Source organism: Lynx rufus, unplaced genomic scaffold, assembly GCF_022079265.1.
Source record: "Lynx rufus isolate CCGP_SWC_20201006 ecotype Redwood Valley unplaced genomic scaffold, mLynRuf1.p SCAF_9, whole genome shotgun sequence".
Lineage (NCBI taxonomy): Eukaryota > Metazoa > Chordata > Mammalia > Carnivora > Felidae > Lynx > Lynx rufus.
Window position 1 is genome coordinate 56,603,776 of NW_025814897.1, and position 25,825 is coordinate 56,629,600.

General features: G+C 53.0%; 1 protein-coding gene across 1 annotated transcript in view; it reads right to left on the reverse strand.

Annotated features, from left to right (window-relative positions):
* Window positions 1-1,792: 1,792 nt before the first annotated feature.
* DGAT2 (diacylglycerol O-acyltransferase 2) overlaps window positions 1,793-25,825 on the reverse strand; it is a 31,724-nt gene continuing 7,691 nt past the window's right edge. Inside the window, exons 2-8 of the mRNA XM_047070023.1 lie at window positions 18,495-18,623; window positions 13,069-13,176; window positions 12,582-12,652; window positions 6,030-6,234; window positions 5,238-5,412; window positions 4,652-4,854; window positions 1,793-2,980 (exon numbers count right to left, since the gene is read on the reverse strand). Of these exons, the coding sequence (XP_046925979.1) occupies window positions 2,826-2,980; window positions 4,652-4,854; window positions 5,238-5,412; window positions 6,030-6,234; window positions 12,582-12,652; window positions 13,069-13,176; window positions 18,495-18,623 (1,046 nt within the window). The 3' untranslated portion in view covers window positions 1,793-2,825. The remainder of the gene's footprint in view (window positions 2,981-4,651; window positions 4,855-5,237; window positions 5,413-6,029; window positions 6,235-12,581; window positions 12,653-13,068; window positions 13,177-18,494; window positions 18,624-25,825) is intronic.

Here is a 25,825-nt window from a genome sequence, read left to right on the forward strand (position 1 = left end):
GCCTTGTCTGTGAACCACAAGCAGAATCATGGAATTGACAACCTTCCGGCTGAGACTACAGCCCTAACCCCGCAGTCCAAAAGCAGAGGGTCTTTTGGAAAAGGAGGATCCTGTTCCCTCTCTCAAGGTAACAACTCCCAGCCAGAGGCAATGTTCACAGCATTTACCTAGAGTAACCGCCCCCCCCCCCTCCCCGCCCCATTGCTCTGCACAGGCTGCTGCACAGGCTGCTGCTAGATGTATTTGGGGCCTGCTTATTGTCACTGTTCATAAGCAAAGATGAAGGAGTTCTCTCATGCCCAATAGGTGTTGAATCTTCAAAAAATTAGTGCTGAGAGTAATGGCCTATCTTTGTGGGGTGGCCTAGGTTAGGGCCAGGCTTAGCCTGGGGCCAGAGGCTAAAAGTCATGGCTAATCTCAGACTGGGGCTGGGGTGGGGCTGAAACTGTCATCAGAAAGCAGGCCTTTCCTCCATCCTCAAGGAAATCCTCTGACCTGAATTCTGGGGGCCTAAGGCCTGCCTAGTGCTACAGAATTCAGCCTCTGTTGCCCCTTGAGGGTATCTCCTGTTGCCGCCTGGCCTCCCGCTCACTCTGGAGACATCAACTCTCCTGCCTTTCCAAGCCAAGCCCCATTGCAGACCCATCTACCACCACATCCTCCTTCAACTCAGCAGTGCTGTTTCCCCTGTCTTTGTTTGCTGCTCTTCCCTGCATTTCCTTCCTGGCCAACTTCTAGTCACCCTTCAAATCCCAGGTTGACATTGAGGTCCCAGTTCAACCAGGCATGCCATGTTGTATGCACAGAGGAGCAGTCCTTAAGTGGAAGAATGAATGGCAAAGAAACTTAGGCGGTGGGAAAGTTGGAATGAGGTCATTTGGTCTCAGCTAAGAGGGGTTCCCAGCTGCGTAGTACTCATTGAATCAAATGGAATTAGAACAGAGAGAGGTGGCATCTTGGGGGACCCGGGTGTGGCATGAAATCATTAAAGCAACAGCAGGCTAGCTCTCCCTCTTTGTGGTATAACTGAGGCCAGAGGCAAGGAATATGGCTTGAGTGATCCACGGAGGACCCTTCTAGTTCTGCCATCTCAGGACCTTAAAAGTGGACAGTAACCCTCTGCCACACACAGTAGACAGCTGTGAAGGGGCTCCAAGGACCCTTGCCTCTAGGCATTCATTCAGTGTATCATTCTCTTGAGTGTGAGTTGGATCTAATGGGGAGAATATGGCAAAAGTGACAGGATATCACATCCGAGATGAAGTTATAAGAGAACGTGACTTCCACCTTGCACACTCTCTCTCTGGCTCTTTCTGCTTACTCTCTCTGATGAAGCCAGCTGCCATGTTGTGTTCCATGAACTACTCCATGGAAAGGCCCATGTGGCAAGCAAGCAAGAGTGGCCTTTGGGCAATAGCCAGTGAGGAAGTGAACGCTGCCAACAGCCGCGTGAATGACCTTGGAAGTGGGTTCTCCCCTGGTCAAGCATGAGGACGACTGCCGCCTGTCTGATTATCTTGACTGTAGCCTTGCGAGAGGCCCTGAGGGAGAGGGTTCTGCTAAGCTATATCTTGGCTACTGACTCTCAGATTGTGTGGTGGACACAGTGTTGTGTGAAGCCACTGTGTTGTGGAGTCATTTGTTACGCATGAAAAGATAACCAATACTAATGTATGGCGTGTAGATCACATAGACCAAAGGAGCAAGGGGGAAGGCTTGGCAGGCAGCCCAGATGGGACCATAGCCTCCCCAAGTGTCAGGGGCAAGATGCAGGTGAAGTCCCAGCAATAACTCACAGAGAACTCTCGTTTTTATTTATTTGTTTTGGAATTTACAAAAGTGTGACATGGGACAATCATCTCATCAAGAGAAAACAGAACACACAGAGGGGCTGGGTTTCTTCCCTGGTTCCTCCCCTCTCAGAAAGGCACAAATATGTGAGGCTTGGGTTTGGGGGCCTCCTGTCTTAAGACCAATGTCATGCTCAGAAGGCCAGGCCCCTCTGTGAACAGGAAGAGGGACTCTTTCCTCACACTCATACTTGGGTTATGGGCTAAACAAACCGAGGCCACTGGGAAACATGTGAATCAGGCCAAGTCCAGGTCTGTCCTGGGCACATGTTGTCAGCACCCTGTGGAAGACTAGTCACTCCAACTACAACGTGGTGGCTGACTAATCCTGGAGGCGGTGCATCTGGGACAGCGCTGTCCCTAGCACAGGCTGATCGCCACCCTGGTTCTTACCCTGGAGGCCTCAGATTTAAAAGACTAACTGGACTGGAGCTGGAGCATTCCAGATGCTCATTACTGCACTCTTCAAGTTGGGGACAACTGTGCCCTCCAGGTCTTCCCCTTGGTATGAGGGGCCAGGCCTGCAGTTAAGTGTGGGGTAGGTATTTTAGAATAGAGGTGTTTGTATTAGAAGTGGTTCCTGCCCCTCATCCTGCAAGTAAAAAGAAGATAACGTAACCCCGGTCTGAGTCACCAGTGGCTGTCCTTCTTTCCCAGTTAACCAGGACTGAGTTTTGTCTGTAATTTGGGGGAAGGAAGAAGAAGGATTGCTTGAGAAACCATAAAGGCCCAAATGCATCAGCCACCACCTAGAACAGGACAAATTGGAACTAAAAGAGTTGGAAATATTCACTTTTTCCTTATTAAAAAAGACCTAACATTTGTAATGGTTTAACAAAATTATTATAATTTCTTTTAAATAACCCACAGACACCCATGACGCTTCCAAATTTACAGAACAAAAAAGCATTCGAGAACTTGGTAGAAAACGATTTGTAGCTGGTTCCTCCTAGGAGCTGGCCCCTGAGGGCGGGCTCAGTTCACCTCCAGAACCTCAGTCTCCGGGAGGCCGAACTTGGTCTTGTGCTTGTCGAAGAGCTTCACCAGGGCCTCCATGTACATGCTGTGGTACAGGTCTATGTCCTGCTGGGTTGGGTGCTCCAGCTTGGGGATGGTGATGGGCTCACCCACTGCAGGGATGGGGCAGAGGCCTCTGGTTAGTCAATCCACTCGGGCCCCCCTGAGAGTCTACCATGATGTTGATAGCAGTGACCCTGCTCTACGTGCCAACAATGTGCCAGGAACTGTGCCAAACGTGCTCCACCTCAGGTTGTCCCTGTTACAGGGGAGAAGATGGGAGGCTCCAGGGCACGGGAAGGGACCTGCCTCAGGCCACACAGTCACTAAGCAGCAGGTGGGATCAACACTGGCTGCTCCGAAGGCACTCAGTTGGAAGGTCCCATGTAAGAGTTATGGGACCAAGTAATGGCTCTGCTCTTGGTCTGCTCCAGGCAAGTCACTTTGCCTCTCTGAGCCTCAGTTCCCTCACCTGTCACATGGGGCTCCTTCCTCATAGGACTTTGATTAGGATTTTGAAATCACATGACATGCTTTGAAAAGTGTGCTGAGGGAGGAGGAGCCCAACATTCATACATCCATTCATTGCTTTATTTTCTGCATCTCCATATTCAACTCATCCCAAAGTCCTGGCAAAGACATTTCGGAAATTTCTCCCAAGTGCATGCCCTTCTCTCATCACCACTGCCATTCCCTTCGTCCCTAGTGGCTACCACAGGGGCATCCCGCATTGGTCTTGTGGCTTCCATTTTTGATTCTTCTAACCCATTTTCTATCCAGCAGCCCAAGAATCACTTTAAAATGCAACTCTGAACCTCTCCTCCCCAAAGCCCTCAAGTAGCTTTCCATTCTTAAGGTGAAGAGCAAACTAGTTCACACTGCCCACAGGAGCCTGTCCCTCTCCAGCCACACGTGTGCATGGATATGTCCCTGCTGCCTCAGAGCGGTCAGACCGGGTATAGGATTTGCACGTAACAAGAGTCAAGAGTGAGTCTGGGTCCTGTCACCCAAGATGCAGGCAGTTAGTCTTTGTACAAATACAAAGCAAAACACCTGACCCTGATAACTCAAAATATCTACGTGAGCTTTGGCCCCTAAAGTCCATGGCTTGCGGCCTACGCACTTTTGTGTGATCTCTGGCTTGTGAGACGCACACACATACACACACACACACACACACACACACACACACACACACACACCCAGAACAACACAGCTGAGGGACAAGTGCTGCCAGTTTTTGCTATACTTCTCAGAGGACTATGCTCCAGTCATGTTGATGTTTTTCTTTCTGTTCCTCAAAAATCTATACAATCTTGCTGCGGGAACTTCATTTAAGCTAATGTTTCTGACCAAAAAAAAAAAAAAAAAAAAAACCTCTCTTCCTCCTGTCTTTTGCTAGATAATTCCTATTCAGTTAGAAGTGGAAGAGTCACCGCTTCTCGGAGGTCCACTGCCACCCCCCAGAGCACCCTGTACATTCCCCTCACACCCCCTCCTGGTCTTTGCTTGACAGACTGGTCTTCCTGATCTTCCCTGACAGACTCCTGGGCCCTGCAAACATGGACCGTTAAGTCTTGTTTTCTCATCTGGCGCTGCTTGGCTCACAGTGATGGAACCATCTCCACCCCCACTGGCCGTTCCCATCAGCACCCAAACATGTCCACAGCTGCATGGTTTAGAGCATGGACATCAGAGCCAGAGGGCCTGCATGTGAATCTTAACTCTACCATAAACTAGCAGTGGGCACCTCGAGTTCAGGGGCTGCAGGCAGGGGAGCTCACCAACGGTAGTGATGGGCTTGGAGTAGGGCACCAGCCCCCAGGTGTCAGAGGAGAAGAGGCCTCGGCCATGGAAGATGCACGGGGCAAAGCCAATGTACTTCTGGAACTTCTTCTGGACCCATCGGCCCCAGGAGCCCTCTTCAAAGATCACCTGCTTGTATACTTCATTCTCCCCGAAGGAGTAGGTGGGAACCAGGTCAGCTCTGGAAGGGAGAAGCCAGAGTCAGTCACACCCTAACTGCTGGCCTCTGATCTCCCAGCAGCATGACTTATTTGGCCCCAGGGCACAGTCTTGCACATGAGCTTGGCCTGTAGCCCACCTGCAGGAGCCCAGGAAACACAGGCTGCATCTCTGCCCCACTCAGACACTCAGGCTACACTTGGGCAAACTTGGTCTGAAGCTCTGGCATCCAACCTCTCCTCTCCCACAGGATGGCAAATTCCCATCTATGCCTTCCTGGGGTTTGGGCCTTGCTTCTAGGAGCAAGGAGTTGCTTTGTTTGGGCCAAACAAAGCTTTGGAGGGCTGTGCATGCATGTGCATGCTGGTGTGCACGCGTGTGCATGTGTGTGCAGGAGGCACTTACCCGTGGCGTAGGGCCAGTTTTACAAAGCCCTTGCGATTGCGCAGAGTGACTGCGTTCTTGCCAGGCATGGAGCTCAGGGACTCGGCTGCACCCCCCACTACGATGATGATGGCATTGCCACTCCCATTCTTTGAAAGCAAGTAGTCTATGGTGTCCCTGTTCACAGGGCAAATGCCTGGCAGGGAGAAGGACATAGAGTCAGGGCTGCCCATAAATGTACTCCCTACCCCCTTCATACAGCCAAACATAAACAGAAAGAGCCCTGGCCTTAGGCTCCAGACCTAACCCAGCCACTAGAAGCTGTATGGCCCTGCGTAAGCTATTTCTTTTTCTGAGCCTTGGCTTACTTATGTGTAAAATGGAGATAATGATACAAGGTTGTTTAGGGAACTTGTTCATTTGGCAAACATTCCCCGAGGTCCTAACACTGCCAGGCTATTGCTAGGTGCTGGGGATCCCAGCGAATCAGGGTGGCAGGGGCCGCAGGCCGGTGGATAAGGACAGATCCACAGAAAGTGATTAGGTTGTGCAAAGGGCAGCACAGGGGCTGGGTTGCCCAGAAAAGGAGTCAGAGCAAGCATCGTAGGGAAGATGTTATCAAAACCGAATCCTGAAGGATGCATGAATGACCCTGCTCAGCCCTGACCCACCATGCCTATGGCCGACTGCACCTCTGAGCACAGGACCAGCCGCTGGGGCACGGTATATGGGCTCCCTGACCTCTCTATCACCTTGCTCAGTGGAAAAGCTCGGGCCTGGACAAGGGTGCAGCAGGGGCAGGCAGATTCTCACCTCCAGACATCAGGTATTCCCTCAGCACCGGCATCCGGAAGTTGCCGGCCAGCATGGCCAGGTAGGGCCTTATGCCGGGGAACTTCTTGCTCACTTCTGTGGCCTCTGTGCTGAAGTTACAGAAGGCACCCAGGCCCATGATGCCATGGGGGTGGTATCCAAAGATGTAGTTCCTGGTAGTCAACAGGTTGTGTGTCTTCACCAGCTGCAGGGTAAAACTCAGGTCAGAGGAAACTGCCAGGAGAAGGGTACCGGGGCACGCCCAGGAGACAGGGGAAGGACTGCGTGTGTCATGCCCGATGCGACTCTGGGCCTGAAGGACCGGAGGGTCTCTGCACACCTGACCTCAGACTCTTGGCAATTGGCATTTAGACTGTGAGTCCCCAGGAAGGGAGGGGGAAACTTTCTCTCTCATGCCCTTACTTCTCCAGCCCAGATACAACAGGTCCCCTTATCTGTACCCTGCTCTCCTCCTGGACCCATTCTCCTCATCCAACCCCTGCTGCTCTCAGATAAAGAGGGGTGTCCAGTTTTCATTGGGGTAAAGTCCACATCCTTCGGTTAGGGCAGAAAAGGGACAATGCAGCTGGCCTGAATGGAAACTTCCTTCCAGGCAGCAAGGCTCAGCTGCGTTGCTGGGGAGTCAGGCAAGCAATAGCCCTGTGCCGGCCGCAGTGGGGGTGGGGGATCAGCTGTACGGCCAGGCAGCTGACCTGTGGTACTATCAACAAAGCTGGGATGCTCTGAAGAAGGACTGGCTTCCATGAAGGCTGCCCCCTCCCCTGGGGCTGGTGGCCTGGAGGGTGGGGTGGGTGGTATAGTTTCCCTATACCCTGAGGCACCTACCCAGCATTGCAAGGAACTTGGTAGGGGTAGAGGCACTGAAAGGGATGGAAAGCAAGGGCATTTGGCTCAGAAAACATCACTTCTTTTCTGATTAGACAAGTAATAAATAATCATAGAGCATTTAAAAAATACAGGAAAAGGGGCACCTGGGTGGCTCAGTTGGTTAAGCGTCCCACTCTTGATCTCGCAGTTTGTGAGTTTTAGCCCCACATCGGGCTCTGTGCTAACAGTGCAGAGCCTACTTAGAATTCTCTCTCTCTCTCTCTCTCTCTCTCTCTCTCTCTCTCTCTCTGCCTCTCCCCCACTCTCCCTTTCTCTCTCTTTCAAAAATAAATAAACATTTTTTAAAAAATACAGGAGAGGTGCCTGGATGGATCAGTCGGTTAAGCGTCCCACTTTGACTTAGGTCCTGATCTCATGGTTCGTGGGTTCAAGCCCTGTGTCAGCTCTGTGCTGACAGCTTGGAGCCTGGTGCTCTCTCTGTCCTTCCCCCATTCACGCTCTGTCTCTCTCTCAAAAATAAAAATAAACATTAACAAATTTGTGTTTAAATACAGGAAAGTAAAAAGAAAATCCAAAGTACCTGTCCTATCTCCAATCCTGATAAACCACTCTGATGTGTTGAATCCTTTTTGTCACTCAAATACACACATGCTCTTTTTTAAAAACCACAAAATTAAGGGCACATGGTTGATATCATTTTTCTACCAAGCATATCATAACTATTTTTCCTACCACGATCCCTCATTAACATGTCTCTCATGGCTGCATTATTCTGTCACACAGCTATGCTGTACAAAATAGAATTATAATCAAACTCCGATTGATGGATCTTTAAAAACCTTCTAAAATTTCCTTCAGAAAGAATGCTTCCATAAGTATCTTATTTTTGTCCACATATCTGATTGTTTGACAAACTTCTAGAAATACAATTCCTGGGTCAAAGGGTATGAACATTTTGGTCTTGTGGGCTGCCCTGCCTCCAGAGGGGTGGCACCGATAACATTCCTACTTGCTGTGTTTGAAAGTACCCATGTCCCTGCACTGGTGCCAGCTAGAGGCAAGGCATGGGCCAACAGCAGAATGTCAGGAGCCCGGATTTACCACGACTCCAGGTTTGGGAATCCCCATCTGAGGGAAGGATCTTGTGCTCAATCTGGGGCGAGGGGGTGCTGGTGGCTGGCCCTGGGAAGCTGACATCTGAAACTTCAGGTGACAGAGGCCTGAGGGGGATGGTGTCGATGGTGGCCGGCACCATTCCCAGTTTGGTAACTGCCCGAATGTGCGCGAGCAACACCCTATGAGTTTCACCCTCTGTTGCTTGGGCTTTCCTTACTCTTCCTCTTCCTCTTTGCCTTTGGCAAGCACATTCAAGTTGTTCAAGAACTCAACCAACTCGAAGCTGCCCCCTACATAAACGGGAAAAAGCAGCAGTGTAGGTCCTGACTATTGGGTAGGGGGCAGCGAGGGGTTGTAAAGGGGGCCTGGCTTTACATGAGCCTTGCAAGGAAACTGCTCCGAGATTTTGCCTCCTGAGGAGCAGGTATGCCCACCACACTAGCTCGTAGTAAAGTGGACCCTGGGGCTGGCTTCTAGGCGATGGGATGGTGTCAAGGTAAGAACTGAGCAGCCAGCACCGCACTGGTGACCTGCCCCAGACTGAATGCTGGGTCTGGGAGTCCAAGACCTAGAATGGGCTGGAGGAGCCTTGACCTAGGCCGTTTCTTTGATCACAAGGTAGAGACTGAGGCCTAGAGAAAGGAGATTGCAGCGAATCCTACTCCACCTCTACACCAGGCCACCCAGTGGGCTTTTCTCTGAGCCACTGGGATCAAGTGCGCCACCTGGTGGAAGCCCAGCTGGCTCTTTAAATCACCTCCCCCCATGTGTCTATCTGGTGGGGCACTTGGTTAAGTGTGCTACCCCGAGGTACACTGCAGGTTAAAGGCCCTTGGGGCAGTCACCGGAAGAACAGGCATCTGGTCGGCTTTGATCTGTCTTCATGCCACACTCCCCTGCCCCCCAATGGACAGAGCGTCCATTCTGGAGGGAGAAGGAAGGCACTGACACGCTGGCTCCTGTGTCCCCTGTTTCCCATGGCAGAGTCGCAGCCCCATAAGTTTCCCAGGCCAGGCCTGCTTGCTAACATGAGTGAGGAACACATCCTGGCAAGTTGTTTCTCCCACGCTGCCTCCTAGGGCAAGAAAGGTGCGCAGATAGGCTTGTCATACCCTGGCACCAAACAGAGGAAGAAATTCAGAACCAGAGAGGAGCAGAGACTTGCCTAAGCTTACACAGCATTGCATGAAGGCAGAGGAATGTAGGAGGGAGAACATGGGCCCTGAAGCCAACAGCTTTGGTTCCTATACCTGCCCTGCTCCTGCCTTGCTCTGGGACCTCGGGACAATCCCTCCTCCCTGGGCCTCAGTAGGACCGTCTGGGAAATGAGCAGATGGACAGATAGATAATTCTAAGCTCAGAGAGTCTTTCCTAATCTCCTCTCCAAAGATCCTGCCTATTCCTCAGGGATTAGTGACCCAGGCACTTCCTCTCCTCCTCCAGGTAGCTGGTGGTCCTGGTGGCTGCCGCTAACACATGAGCTCTCCTGTGCGGGGAGAAGGGAGGCTCTGAGGGCTCACTGAGCTGCTCTAGTGGCAAAGCGCCATGCAAAGAAGGGAGTGGGGAGGTGTGGGTGGGTGCGTACAGCTAGAGATCATTCCATAACCACTGATATGAGGCCAGGAGAAGCGGGAGGACCAGAAGGGCCACACAGAACACCACAGGGCATCAGCCCTGACGTGAAGACACCAAGGCCAAACCCTCCCTGCACAGAAGAGGAGCCTGAAACCCTGAGGATCAGGGGCTGGGCCAAGATCACCAATAGGTAAGCGCAGAGCCCAGGCTGAGGCTCAATGCCCTGGCCTGCCTCATGCCCAGGCTGGCTTTGGTCCTGGTGCCTAGGGGCCCTCCCAGGGCCAGCTCACATGTGCCCTGCAGCTCCAACTCCCAGGTGAATTCTTGGAATGGAAGTGTGAAAAGGGACACAGGGTTTGTTTTGGTTCTTTTGGAAATGTGGACATCAGTGGGAGGGGCACCTGTTTGTCCCAGCTTTGACCAAGGGTCACTGGGTCATCCTGTTCTGGGTGGAGGAGGCTACTGGCCTTGAGGAAGTTTCCAGAGGGACAGGCTGCTCTAATCACTGGGGCCTGGCCCCTGAGGTAAGGGTCCCGGCAGAGAGAACAGAGGCCATAATCCCTCACATCCAATCATAATTGACCACTTTTTATTATAATAACAGCTCCATTTTGCAAGTGAGGCTAACGAGGCTCAGCGAGCTTGAGAAAGTGTGTCTTGTGGTTCCACGGGCAGAAAGTGACAGTTTAGCAGAATCTGCCAGATTGTGAGCCCACCTAAACGGGACCAGGGCTGACTCCTATGTGTCCCCATGTCTAGCACAGAGCCCAGTGCTGTATAGGGAACAAAAACTGTTGGTCAATGAATAGAGTGACAGAGCAGGAACCTAACCCAGGTCTCTAACCACAGGCAGAGAGAGGGAGACCCAGGAAGTGGGGCTCAATCCAATAGGGAAATCCGGCATTGCAGCTCTTCCAGAGAAACAGGCAATAGGAATTTAGTGGGGAAAAGCCTGGGGCTTGCATTCTAGTGCACAGACTTCCTGTGCAACCTGGACTGGACCCTGCCCCTCTTTGGGACTCAGTTTTCTCACTTCCAGACTGAGCGGGTTGGGTCTTATGATACAGTATTGTCCCAGCAACAACAGCCTTGAACCCCCTGCAGCCAGAGAGATGGAGTCAGGGAAAGGCAGGACTGGGAACTCTGGCCCCCAGGATCCTGGGAAAACTGGCTCAGACTGGGGTGTGCAAAGGGCACGCCCTCCCAATACTGAGTACAGTGGGGAGGAATGGAGGGTTACCTGGCCACCTCCTCCAGGCAGCATGCCAGGATGTCTAGTCGCTGACTCACAACAGCAAACATACACCACCCTGCACACATTCACTCTCATACACACTGCTTCTGCTTTTCAAACCCCACTGCTTTCTGCTGGGTTACCCTAAGCAGCTAGGGTGTGCCAGCGCTGGGATGCTCAGCGAGCTGGCCAGACAGGTCTTTCCCCTGCAGGAAAAACCTTTAGGATTCTGCCAGAGTTAGCTACAACCCCCCGGCATTGCCCACATGCACCATGGCCCACATGCCTCTGCCTTGCCAGCCTGGCTTGTAAACTGTCGGCCGACGGCCAGAAAAAGATGAGGAAAAGTCCAGACCAAGCCACCATTTATACCATCAGGACCTTGAGGTTGGCACCAGAGAAGACAGGTGCTTAGAAGACCAGTGTGTACCAGAGCAGCCAATGATACAGAAGAAAGAAAACTCAGAGACCAACTTAGGTTTAGACTACGTTGGGGAGACTGTGGGGAGACTGCATGCTGGTAGGGATGGTGCCTCACTGAAGGTCATACTGGGCTCTTCGAGCCTACATCCTCCAACCCTGAGGGAAGCCTGAGTACCTATGTGAGCTTATTTCCTACAGCTCTGCCGTACAGGGAGACAGTGTGCTGTGATGGGAACAGTCCAGACTTGAGGCAAGACAGTAATTGGAACTTCAGCTCAAATTGCTCCTAGCTTCATTCAGCTTTATTACTCTCTGACCTTCAGGTTTTTCTTCTGTGAAAGGGGGATAAAATGAATACCCGCTCACAGGGTACTGTGGGGGTTAAAGGGAGCTCCTTGAAGAAAGGTGCTGGTTTCTAGAAAGCTCCCAATAAATGGAGATCCTCCTTCTCCACTCTACCTCTTCAACATCCCCCACGCTCCAGACTTCTTCTCAAACTCAGGTGCCTATGTGCTCATTGGTTTCCATGCCTCTTCAGTGCTACTCCTCTTTAAGATGGAGTTCTAGGAGCACGTCCTCCAGAAGCCTCCCCTGAGCACGTCAGCAACCAGGGCCTCGCTCTTCTTTCACTGCACATCTCATTTCCTGGGCCCTAATTCCCAGGGTCATGAGCCCCAGCGACCTACCTGCAACTGGCCGAGAGAAGCGATATTCTTCAAGAGCTTCAGAAGGAAAAAAAGCCCCCCACACTTACTGCTTTAAGTTGCACCCGTGGTTCGGGTCAGATGGACTTGAAACTACCTTAGTGTTGCTCTTGATAAATCACTGCCATTTTAAGTTGTGCCTTTAATATTGACTCAAAGGCAGACAAGCAACGGCCATAATATCTATTGTATGTGCTCCTTCTATCACGAAGGATCTCAGTGTCCGAAACCTCTTTTAGCCAAATGCTAGAACAAGTCTTGTTTCCCCAAGAAACTTGCAAGCTTCTTCCTTTCCCCAAATAAAAACCAACAACTATCATGTTTCCATGTTTGCCCTGGCTGCCAGGAAGCTCAGAGTTGACCACGAAGCTCAACCTCTGCAACTTTGTTGGACTCGTATGGCTGAAATACTAGTATTTTTTCCTTCAAGTCTTGACTTTTCCTTTTACCCGGTATCACACTGTATGTATCCCAAATTGCCTCAAATCCTGCATCAGTTGGGGTAGAATATGAACATATGTTCATAGTGGAAGCGGTCACATGGTTCAGCTGAGCAGACTTGGTAACTGTGGATGGATGAATTAAGGCTTAAGTTCCGATTTCTCAACCATTTCTGTCCTGATACCCAAGGTAACACCCACAAGTCTTTACCTGGATGGGAAAGTAGTCTCGAAAGTAGCGCCACACAGCCCAGTTTCGGACCCACTGTGATCTCCTGCCACCTTCCAGGAAACAAAATACAGCATTGAGAAGGAGTGGGAGTAGGGGTGGGTGACGGGTGGGCAAGGCAGATAAGACAGAGCCCCTGTGAAACCCTGAGTTGGGGGCCTACCACCCTGTGGAGCATCTCCTCCCCCCTTCCTGCCAGGCCCTTTGCCACCTTTGTTCCCTCACGTTATGCAAACCCTTGACTGAATGGGAGCTCCTCTGAGGACCTGGGTGGTGCCCTCTGAGGGGCTTTTAACACCTCAGACCACCCCCTGGGCTGGCTCCAGGCTTTCCCCTTAGTAAGTGCTAAGGAAAAAGGGGCGGCACTCACACTGAGGAAGTTCACGGCACTCACGCTGAGGAAGTTCACGGTGGGCAGGAGGGAGCATCCCAAGGGCGAGGGGGTGGGGCTGGGAGGCTGTGCTCTCACCTTTCTTGGGCGTGTTCCAGTCAAACGCCAGCCAGGTGAAGTAGAGCACGGCGATGAGCCAACAGTCGGTGCAGAATGTGTACATGAGGATGGCGCTGCAGGCCACTCCTGGTGGGGAAGCAGATGGCCACAGATCAGTCCCTGTGGTCCCCCGGGGGGGGGGGAGGGCTCCGTTTCCCCCTGGGCAAAGGCTCACCAATGACAGGGCCCAGGCACAGCTGGGGCGCGGGCAGAGAAGGCCTGTAGCCACAGCCTGGGGAGGAGCAGGCTCCCGGGGACAAGAGCCTCATCTAGATTCTGATGGGCGTCCCTGGTGTCGAGGGGCTCATGGGCTCCATGTGGTCTGGGCAGTAGTGCTGGGGAAGCCATCCTTGGAGCTGATCTTTCTGGCCTTTCCTCGCACATTCTCCCAACCCCGGTACCTCACCCCCCCACCATTACCGTGGACACAGGGAGGGACCTGCCAAGTGCCTCTACATCTCAGGACTTGGGTGGAGCCACTGTCTCACGTGTGAGGCCGGGAGACTTTATCCCATTTTGGAAATGAGAACACCAGGGCTCGAGGAGGAGGTAACATGCCCAAGGTCACCCAGCAGGACGGTGGCAGAGCCAGGATTCAAACTCAAGCTGGACCAGTAAAACCAAAATTTGCACCACGCTTTAGAAGTTCACCCAAAATCAGGGCGCCTGGGTGACTCAGTGGGTTGAGCTTCAGACTTCAGCTCCGGTAATGTTTTCACGGTCATGAGTTTGAACCCCGCTGTCAGCCTGTCAGCATAGAGCCTGCTTTGGATCCTCTGTCCCCCCTTTTCTCTGCCCCTTCCTTCTTACTCTCCCTCTCAAAAAATAAAAAACATTAAAAATTAAAGAAAAAAAAAGAAAGAAAGAAATTCACCCCAAATCAGAAGCCCCAGACTGCCACCAGAGGGACCTGACAGAGATGGATTCCTGCCCCAGGAGGAGGGCCGTCTTCTACCAACATAATGGAGCAGCAGGCAGTCCCAGGCCAAAGCCCAGAGCCCATAGGCCCCCTTGCAAAACCCCAACAGGGCCCCCAGATGACTGTCTGGGTCCAGCTTCCATGCAATCACTCCTTTCTGGGTCTCCTGGCCCTAACATTGAATAACGTGGCACAGAAAGGAAGGAAGGTCTGTGCCAGAGCTGGTTTACCTCATGGCTGGCCCCTAGACGGCTTCCTCAGGGCCTCTCTTCTTCCCACTTCTACCCAGCCATCAAGGTCTAGCTCAGACCAGATCGTTTCAAGATCTGTTCTCCAGTATCACACTACCCTTCCACACGGACCTCTCACCTCTGAATTCTTCACACTAGGGAAGGGGGGCACATCTTCTTTGCTCCCTGGCACTCAGTCTAGGGCTGGGGGCAGCAGGTACTCATGCTTGTAGAAGCGTGGCTTCTGTCTAGCACCCTCTCCACTGCTCAGGGGGCGAAGTCAACCCTTGTTGTATGCCCACTCTGCTGGGCCCTGTGCTGGTCATGGGTGCTCCAGGGCTGCCCGGCTCTGCAACCCATGCCCTCTCTTCTTCCCGTTATGCTGAGCCTTGTCTGGTTTAATGAGGGACAGAGGAGGTCTGGACGGACTCTCCATGAGCCTAAGAGCAGGAAAATGGTGGGCCCTTGTCATCCACAATCCAGTCCTGTTCTACTCCTGAGCTAACCTCTCTCAAGGTAGCTGAATACAGCACAACTATCTTGGAAGGGGCAATGAACATAGAGTGACCGGGCATCCAGCTTTTCAGGACCAGCTTAGGAGCGTGACATCACAGATGGGGAAGGTGAGTCTCTAGGGAAGCGTTTGCAGTCTACAAAACTTTGTTAAAGGCAAACTGGGAAGTATTTGAAGCAGCTTGGTGAGTGGCTATGCCTAAGTTAAGGTCACTAACAAAGTCACTCACACTGTTGAGCAGTTGCCTTTGGTGCCCTTTCTTAAGCCTGGGACAAGGGCCATTCTAGCCCTCTAGACTCCAACAGGCACCCAAGCTCTTTGAGAGGCCAGGCGGATTCTCCAGGTAGGGCCTGGGCAGGGAGGGCCCTGAGGTTCAGGCTAGGGTTTGAGCATCCTGGAAATCTAGCTGCCATCAAACCCCCAACTCTCCTAAGGGGAAGAATGACCAGGGGATGCTGAGCCACAGGCCCCAATGCCCCACTGCCTCAATGTCTGGGCTCTCTGGGAGGGTGAGAATCCCTACCTACTGTCCTCACTCTGGTGCTAAGGCAGCCTGGATGGAGAGAGAGAGAACCCATGGAGAATCTAGAGACTGTATGCTAGTTCTGGACTTTCTCAGCCCAGGTGGCCACTCTCCCTAAGCCCCACATGTCCACAGCATGCGCCAGACTACTTCCTGCACACAGCCCTTCAGCCTGAGCTCCCTGGGAGCTGGAACAGTGCTCTACTTACCTCTCCAGCCCTAGCAATCAGCCCAGAAAAGGCTTCCTGAACAAAAAATGACCTGAACCCACCAAATGGCCTCCTTTCTCAGAGCCTGACCCCAGTCCTCTGAACAAAAGGTTCCCTGCTTCACCATCGTGGGCTACAGGGCTGCAGCCGGAAGCCCCATCACAGGGTCCATGAAGTGAAAACAACTACTTAAAGACCCTGCTGGCTCCATGCGTGGAAGGCCCATGGCCACCTTCACAATCGCCGCCTCCCCACATCTGGGTGAAGCTGGTGATTCAAAACTCTCGTCACCAAGGCCTGTGAGCAGGGTGGCCTGTGACTGCTCAGTGGCAGGGAGGCAGCAGGCCCGTGATGAGTGTGGACGTGCTCTTCCGTGAAGCCTTAGCTCCGCCACTCATCAGGTGCGGCCCCTCCTTGAGCCTCAATGTTCTCACAGGGTGTTGGGAAGGTTACATGAGACGATGTGAAAAAGAGCTTAACACACAGCTAAGTGTCCCCTCTGGAGATCCATAGACTTGGATGGGGAACAAAATAACACCTTTAATTTGTACCCATATCTTAGGGAAATTCCGTATTTCCTTCATTTACGCGTGTAACACACCCCCGTAGGATTAGCAGTGACACCAACAGAGAACAAAGGTGCTTGCGTATCCCATCTACAGCAGTGGCAGATATCTTAAAAAATGATTTATTCTCATCACTACTTAAGAATTATAGTAACGGTAAAAAAAATTGTAGTAATCATTAAGCCTGCTGCTAGATCTTTCTATTTAACGTAATAATAGAGAGGCACACGTGTTACTGCACATCTAATTCGATTTCTTAAATGCACACATATTTACACTTCAATGTCACTGGTTTTCTCTGAAATCCCCTATCCTTTGCATGACACATTTAAACACGCTGAGGAAGTCGTATAGCCTTTGCCACAAGGCCAGAGGAGTCCACTGCACGAAAATGGTAAAGAGTCACTCTGTTCAGAGGTAGGTGATGGGGCCAGAGCAGCCTCTGTAACACGGGATGAGCCTCTGCCAGCAGATTTGGGTGGGAGCAGGAAGGAGTGGCGGGCTGCCCAGGGCAATAATTAGCGGCAGCTCAGCACACCTACCCATCCAACCGGGCTTGGGTCCCACCTACACGAGGGCGTTGGGAAGATGCCGGGCCGGTTTCTGAGCTATGTTGGACTTGATCAATTGTTAACCTTCAACTTGAGGCCAGTCCCTGTTGCACACTGCATGGACTGGGGTTCTACCTGCTGCTCTGCTCCCCGTCAGCCACGCTCTGACCCACTAAGCCGGGGATAGTGGGGGCTTCTTGGTACGAGTGGGGACAGAGGGACCTGCTACAGCAGGCTGCGCAGGTGTCTAGGAGACTTGTAGCCCATGGGGTCCTGTCCTGGTCCCACTACTTCCTCCTCATTCTGAGTAAGGCTCTGCCCCTCTGGGCTCTCTACTCTAGGACCCTTATAAGTGGCCAAATGTAGTCCAAGGTGGTGGTTTGAGCCCTAAGGGAGCCAGTTTAATGGGCTCTGTTCCCCAGACCTGTGTTGACCTCGTAAAGTCCCTGTAAGAATCTGAGGACCGTAGTTGCCCTTCACCCCAGAAAAAGGTACACATATTCTCACATATAATTCTTCACCTAATTTGGAGGGTTCATGGTCCTCTCCCTAAAGCCCACTCTTAGGCCTAAAGGTGAAAAGGGGCTATTTCAGACCAGGTCCACTAACTCTGAGCTCTCTGGGAAGGTGGGCTCCCTGGAGGGTGCACTGGGCTTCTACCCAGATCCCAACTGTGCCACTTAACGGGCTTCACAGTCTCAGAGAGTCACCGAGCCTCTAAGCTTCCATTTCCTCACCTGTGAAGTAGAAAGTCAAGGAAAGGCGCATCAAGTGCCTGGTACACTGTGGGGGCTTGATAAACAGCACCCTGTCCCATCCCTCTGCCCGCCAAAGGAAGGGAGGGGCAGCACGGAACTGCCCTGGAAATGTGGTCTCAGAGGCCCCCACGCCTCCTGGAAGGACAGCCGCTTTGCACTGACAGGGTAACTCGTGATAAACCCCATCAGCCCGGACAATCTTAAAGAGTGGTGTGCCCCGAAGGACTCTCCACAGGCACTGGAATGTGCTCTGTGATACTCTGCCCTGACTTGCTGGGAGGCCACTCACTATGCTGAGAAAGCAGGAGCCTGGGGAAGAAGCGAGGCTGCTGGGAGAGCAGGGGCTGGCCCGCACAGGGGCCCTTTCCTCCTCCCAGACAATCCCCCACGGCCCGACTCTGGTCTGGCAGCCCAGGGCCAGGGAACGAGTGCTTGACCAAGCTGGACCTGCAGTAGCCAAAGCACTGCCAGGGGAGGGGCTGAGAGAGAGAGAGCGAGAGAGAGAGGCTTTAAATGCGCCAGAGGGAGTAGCTGGGGACTGTGTCGGGCAGAGGGTACCGACAGCTGGGAGGGTGTCTGAGGGCACATCCCAACAGCAGCTCTCATACAACGGGGGCCCACCGTGACCAGGCCCTGTGCTGCAGGCTCTCATCCCTTATCTTCAAGTCCCACAAAGGACGCATGGAGTCAGCAGCACTTTTGTCACATTTGCAAAGAGGAAACACTTTCAGAGAGCTCCAGGTCACAGAGCTTGCCTGTGGTAGAGTCACGACTCAAACCCGCACCGTACCACACTAAAGCAAAGCTGCACACCTACTGGAAAATGGATGTGGGTAGGCAGTGTGGCATGTGGGAAAAACACAGGCTTTGGGGGTCCTACAGAGGTGGATTCAATTTTTTGTGACTTGGGTAAGTTACTTACCTTACGTGAGAGTTGGGTTTCCTATCTGGGAAATGGGAACTGTACCACCGCCTCCCACTGCATCTCACTGAGTCCTCACCCATGCCTACGGGTAGAGACTTGATCGGGCACCCAAGAGATGCTCTTACCCTTCACCCCTGCAGAGCAGAGCTCCTGCTCTCACCTTTGCTGGGGAGACCCCTGCCTGCCCTCACCCGCTAAGCCCTGGCTTACCAAGCACAAGGAAGGACAGGACCCATTGTAGCACCGAGATCACCTGCAGCTGCTTTTCCACCTTGGATCTATTGAGCCAAGTGACGGAGAAGATGTCCTGGAGGGCGGAGAGGATGCTGGAACCAGTGCCTGCAGCAGAGGGGACAGGTCAGCCTGTTACCACCCTTCCTTCCAGCCTCAGAGTTCCCAACACAAACCCACCCCCACATACACACTTTCCTACATGTGAGAGGAGCATGGGCCACAAAATCAGACAGCCCTGGGTTCAAATCCTAGCCCTGCCACTCAGTGGCTTTGTAATTCCGGGCTGTTCGCATACTTCCCTGTGCCCCAGCTTTGACAGATACCCATTGGGAATGGTGTTCCCCTCGTGGAGTCATTCTGGAGACCAAATGAAGTATCCAAAGAGGCTGGGGGGAAGCTCTCCATAATTTCCAGTTCTCTTCCCTCCCCCTTTCACCCCAATCAAACTCCTGTCCTTATCCTTTATCTGGATCTAGTACAAATATTTAATCTTTACTATCTGTGCCTGTGAGGCCAAGGACAGAGGTTCAATATCCAACTTGCAATGTTTTTTTTCTCCAAGTGTACTTTGAGTACCCCAGTCCCTGCCCCCTCTCATCCTCACGACCCCTTTTCCAGCAGTCTGAGCCCTCTTGTCCCCACCCAACACCACCACTACCATTACCACCTTCAGAGGGATTTACACTTTTGGCTTCATCTCAGTGCCCAGAGCTTGGGGCCCAGAGAGGAACGAAGCAGGAGCTTTTGCTTCCCTAAAGGACCCCATGGCCAGTGAGCTTCAGGAAGCCTGGGTTAGTGAGGGCGGTAATTATGTTTGCTACCAAGCAGGTGCCAAGCCTAGAAGTTAGGCCAAAATGTGCCCACTTAATTGGCTCTTTGGCTGTGCCCCAGGATGATGCCCTGGACTCCAGTGGCTAATAGGCAGTAGGACCAGAAAGCCTGGTGATGGCAGGAAAGGCAGAACTGGGGAAGAGCGTGGGTGAGGCTCCTCACCCATAGCCTACTTCTTTCAGCATCTGGGCCAAAGGAAGTGGGTCACTTCAAACCCCCACATCTGCTGAGCCCCAATTGCATACCCTGCACTCTATACGTCTTCACTGAGTGCTTCCTGTGCGCTGGTCAAACATTCCTTCACACCAGCCACTCTGCAAGGCCCAAGCACTGAGTCACAATCTTGTCTTTGAGGGTCTCTTGACTTTTCATCCTGGCCTACTGCTGGGAGAGGGTTTAGGGGCTTACACTCAAGCCTTTGCATTTCTTCAAAATCTGGACAGCAACAAGGTCACAGCAGAATTTAGAAAGGGACATAACCCTCATCTGCTGAGAGTTAACAATTGCTTTGACTTTTAGGAGACACACAGATAACACCAGACCTCAAGGCAGACATACCAGTCCTGTCTCCTGTACCTGGTCTAATGGATCAGAGGAAGGGGTCATGGAACAGCAGAAGACCCAGACGCCAATTCAAACCTCGGTTCCACTCACTATGTGACCCCAGGCAAGACCGCCAAGGCTCCTTGCCATATCCCCAGGGCATGGCACCTATGGGTGCTGAGTAGCCCTGTATACTCCACGGGCATAACTGGGATAGAGGTGGTCGTACGTGAACTTACAAAAGCAAATGAAGCTGGGCCACAGAGGTATTCCAGAGGCTTTGGCATAATGCTCCTTGGCCCTCTAAATAAAAACCCTACCACCACGGGCCCTTTCTACCTTCACACTTTCCCAAAACCCATGCTAGAGCCTGAGGGCCCCCCTGGGGTCAACGAGTAGGGTCCCATTAGACGCTCAGGTGACTGAGGAGGAGCACTGACTTGCTCAGGGTTACCCAGGCAGTAGGAGGTGGAGCCAGGGCTGGAACCCAGGATTCCTGCTCCCAGCTCATGGTGCCTCCCTTTCCCCTACAGCAGGTGCCAAGCACAAAGGGCTCTTGTACTTGTACGTGGGACACAGCAGATCTGAGACAGGTTATGCTCAGGGCCTGGAAAACCTGTCCAGAAGTGGGGAAAGGCCTGTGTAAATACATGGGGGAGAGAAGTGTGGCCCAAGCACAGGCCTGAACCCCTGATCCCAGGGCTGGCCTCCCAAGTCATGGCTTTGCTGCTGGCTCTGCCTCCTGAGCTGTGCTGGATGAAGTGAAGTAAGAGCCGTGGCAGCTAAGGTCTGGGTCCCGGTGTTGTGGCTGCAGAGAAGACAGAATATACTCCAGCACCTTCCTCGTCCAAGTGCGGCCTGAGCGCTGTTTAGAAATGCATAATCTAGGCTCCAGCCTGCATCTGCCAAATCGAAGTCTGCATTTTAACAAGATCCTCAGTCCAAAGTCTCAGGTAGGGTAGTCTGGAGCAGGGGCGGAGGTGGGGGAAAGAGCTGGGACCTCCACCTTCTGCTGGGCAGGGAATAAAAGGCAATGGTCGTGGGACCAATGCCTACTGCAAACAGGACCCTGAGGTCAGCAGCTTGAGGAATGCTTAAGGAAAGGGCTCACTGGGACGCCTGGCTGTCTCAGTCGGTGGAATATGCAACTCTTGATCTCAGGGTTGTGGGTTTGAGCCCCACATTGGGTATAGAGGTTACTTAAAAATACAGCCTTTGAAAGAAAAAAAAAAAAAAAAAAGGAAAGGGCTCTGGGTGAGGGCCAGCCGACTGGTTCCACTCATCATATGGAGCTCTCCTGCTTGGGAAGAGGCCACACAGTAATTCCCCACTGGTGACATATCCCCCGTTGAAACAACTGAAAAGACAAGTTCTTCCTCATGCCTAATCCAAATCCATCTGCTAAGCTCATCTCACAATTAGATGTGGCCAGAGTGCTGGAAGGTGTGTGACCCTCACCCTAATAACTAGACAGAAAGAAGGAACCGGAGGGTCTCACACCAGCCCCAAGGCAAGCGGCCAGAGCCAGTTTTTTCCACGCTGCCCAGCCTGTTCTCACCCTGTCTTATCCCAACTATCTCCCACAGCCCATTCTGCAACAAAGTAGGAAATGCCAAGTGCACTGAGAAGTGACAGGTGTTTCTGTGGAAGTCAGAGTGAGGTGTTACCTGGAGTGGGAGGCCAGGGGGATGCTGCCTTCCTTCCTCAGGCCTGGCCCACTCAGCTGCCTCTGGGCCAGACCATCCCAGCCTGGCTGACCACAGAACCCAGCCCTGTTGCTGGCCTACCCATGACACTCAACCCCAGCCCCAGTGGAAGCCTCCTATGAACATAAGAGACGTCAAGCCATTGTTCCTCTGCCCAGAAAGCCCCTCTTTGCATTGCCCACCTGATGAGACCCTGACAATGAGATAAGGCAGCTTGTCCTTTGAAACCCAGAATGGCCAAGCCTTTGCAGAGAGGTTATCATTCTTTCCCTGGGATTATGAAGTCAGAAGCCCATGCAAGCCTGGAACTGTCAGAAGCCATCATACCTGTCCCCTGCCCGTGGAGAAAGCCTGTCTGGAATGAAGTCAGGAGAGGCCCATGGAACAGAGAAATAAGAGAGAGAAAAGGAGTCCTCACTCTGGGTCCCATGGCCCCTCCCCTCGTACTAACCGCAGATTACAAATCTATTCTCCCAAGATGCGGCCAGGCCTGGGTCTGATCCATGTCTGGGTTCCCAGTGGCCTGCCAGCGCCTGGCCCAGAGCAAACACTGAGACGGGTTTGCTGAGTGAGAGGAGGAGCAGGTCTCTGATCTGGCTGTTCCTCAGGCCCCCCAGCTGCCTCTTTTCACGGCCGGGTGAGAGGCATGCTGCCCACGTGACCCACAGAGTACTATCCACCGGCGCTCGGATTCCTCACCAGGCCTGTGAGCTTGGCATCATCACTCCCACTTGGAAGGTGATAAAAAAGTGACAGGGCCAAGGTCACTTAGCCAGAGGGTGGCACAGCTGGACTCAATTCGGGCAAATTGGATTTGGCTTGGATTCTATTCCTATGCCGCAGGTTCCCCCGAGTTCTTTCTCTCTTCTCCCCACAGCCAAGTGGGGGGAAAGCTGGGAGGGGATGGGGAGAATGAATGGCCTGTTTTCCTTCATAGGGGAAGACCAGGAGCAGACATATTGTGGAGTGAGCGAAGTGGTAGCAGGCCTCCAGGTTTCAGTCCCAGTTCTGCCACCGACTCCTGTGTTACCTTGGCCAAGTCACTTTACCTCTCGGGGCGTTGGTTTCCCCATCTGTAAAATGAGCGATCTCTGCGATTGCTCAAACTCCTGGGGATACCACCTAGAGGCTTGGTACAGTTGCCCAGCAGATGGGAAGTGAGGCTCAGCTGGGTACCCTCGGGTCAGCACCCAGCTGCCAGCAGCTCCTCTGCTGGGCTGTGGCGGAAGCTGGTGTGCAATCAGATGCCACCACCACCGCCGCCTTCACACTTAGCCTGACTGTCCTCCAGCCCCGGGTGGGGCTGGCAGGGAGTGACAGCATCTAGCTCAGTCTACTCTGCTCCCACGCCGCCCTCTCCTGGCCTTCCCCAGCAAAAAGCACCCTCCCCACCCTCTCAGCACCAGTCCTGCTGGCCGGCCTCCTCTGCCAGCGTCTGCTGGGTGCCGGGCTCACACCTGACTCGTCCATGTGCCCTACGCAGGGCCTGGTGAGAGACAGTGCTCACAGAGGTTTACACATGAATGAACAGACCACGAGCCGCAGATGCAGTTGAAGGCCTGGATGTCCGAGTGAGTGGACAGGAAGTGGCTTGACAGGAAGGCCCCAGTGCCCTCAATGAGGACCTTGGCCAGGGTGGAGGTCGGGGCGGGGGGGGGGGTAGGGGGCCTCCCTCTCCCTCCCTGAATGTGAGTTCCCCACTGTGATGCAAACAGAACCCACTACCCACATGTCTTTTTTTTTTTTTTTCATGGAAGGAGACAAGCCGAGCTACAGGCTAACTTCACGAGTCCTGTGAAGAAATGTTCCCAATAGCTAATTCAACTAGCTGCTCCAAGGCAGGCACCATCCATCTCACCATTTATTTTACACAGCTCGTTTGCTCCTAGATCAGGGGAGGGCAGAGGGAGTGGAGCTGCCAGAGAAGCCCAGAGCAGTTCTCTTACACCCAGCAAGGAAGCCACCCCATCTATACGGGGCTTCGGTGTCCCACGGCACTCCCCAGGAAGGCAGGCAAGGCAGGGATGGCAAGCCCCATTTCACAGAGATGGAAACTGAGGCAACTTAAAGCCAAAAGACATTAAACCCATCGCCTGAGGTCAGGGTACAGGAGAGCTAGGACTCGAGGCTGGTATTGGGGCTCTGCGTCCCTCATCATTCCTATGAGGCCAAGCCAACGAGGGCTGGTCCCCATGACACAAGCCAGTGCACACCCAGACTTTAGGAACACGCCCCTGCCCGAGGGAGGGCCACCCGCTTGGCCCCAAACCGGGCCCCGAGTCTACTGGGGACATCCTCCCATGGGCTGGCTGTACAAGGGATGTGACCTCCACCCCCACATGCTCCCACAGGTCACGCTGCCACCGCCAGGGCTAAGCCACAGCTGCCTACAGCAGTGGGGCCAGACACCCTCCATCCCAGAGCTCAGGCTGGGGTGGCAGTGGGAACGGGTGTGCGAACACCTTCTTGCCCAACATCTGATAGCACAGTGACCGGGAGGCCACGCCCAGGCTGATGAAACCAGGCCTTCCCGGACTTCCCTTGTACATGCAGGGGCAGGATCTGAGCTCTAATCCCCTTAATCTGAGAAAGGACCCTTGGCCAGCTCTACACCACATGGCTCTGTGACCTCAGGCAAGTCACCTAGACTCCCTCAGCTTCAGTGTTCTCACCTATAAAATGAGGAGAATGATCCCCACCTTACAGGATTGCTGGGAAGAGTAAATGGGGGAAAAATGCATGTATGGTACATTTGGCATTTGTCGGATGATTTGTCGGAAGCTACTGTCACTGCTTCCACCATCGAGCAGAGTGGGAACAAGCGCAAAATTTCCCTAGATGTGCATGGTCCTGAGGTTGCGTGTTATGAGAAGAGGGGCAGAGTGGAGGTACTGGCCGAGGAGGCTCCAAGGAGGCAGCACGGCCTCCACAGGGCTTTGAAGACAAGATCTGGGAGGTGAAAGGAAGGAAAAGTTGGTGCTGTGATTGGGGGCAACTGTGGGACCAAAGGCTCAGAGGTAATTATAAAGGGCAGGCTAACCACCCAGGAACAGGGTTCACGTGCACCAAAAACAGAAGCCAAAAACAGGGAAGCCGGAAAGGGCTTGAGTAGCCAAAAGCGGCCTCCTGGGAGAAGGTGGGTGGGGACTGAGATAAGGCCTGAGGCACCGGGCACTTACGAGGTGCCGGGCACTGTCCTGGCACTGGGAAAATAGCAGTGAACACAGCAGACAGTGTCATGCCTGTTCAGGGGCTTGAATCCTGCTGAGGGACAGATAAAACACCTACACGTAAATGTGTGATGTAATGCCAGGCGCGCATGAGAGCTATGAAGAAAAATAACTTGGAGTGATGAGCTAGAGAGGGGACAAGAGGATCCTCTGACCTGTGGAGAGGAGGCCCTGAGCAAGGCTGGCCTCCGCGAGGCAGGAGCACACATGGACAGCTGTGGGTCCTGCCTCAGGACGGCCCACACCACTTCCTCCAGCCACCTTCACACTGGCATTTGGGGAGGGGGCATGCCAGCCTGGAAAAGGTGCAGAGGACGAGAGGCTGGGCGTCGGGAGAAGGTAGCCACTAACCTACAGGAAGTGTGGCCTTGGTGAGTCACTTCCTGTGCAAACCTCAGTTTCCTCATCTGTACAGTGGGGCTAATACCCACCCTGCCAAATTCTTGTAAGGATTAAATGAGGTAATGTATAGGCAAGAGCTTCATAAAAAGTAAAGACCTGCATGAACGCTAGGTAATTATCAAGTGAGCCTCAGTTTCCTCTCCTGTCTAATGGGTATAACAAGCCCTGCCCTGCCTAGAGGCAGAGGTGTTAGCATCCACACACTTTTGGATTCAAACCCCAGCTCTGACTCTCGCCTGCTTTGAGACCCTGAGAGGCACTTCCCTGTCTGAGACTCAGTGTCATCCTTACTTATACAGGATTGTTGTGAGGAGTCTAAACAACTTACGAAAAAGGGACAGAGTGTCTGGCACTCTGATCGACACTAGGAAGATGCCAGCGAGGTCAAGAGATGTGAACAGCTTTAGGGGTCTCTTGATGGGGGGGGATATCATCCTGCTCATGTCCTCAACCCCAAGGATGCCAGACCCACCTGGACCTAAGCCCTGCCCTCAGACATCAGCTGCCAAGTGGCCAGTGAGGAAGTTGCCCCAAACTACTTCAAAGAGCTGGGTACGAGAATGCATAGAGGCAGAAAGATGGACATACTGACCCC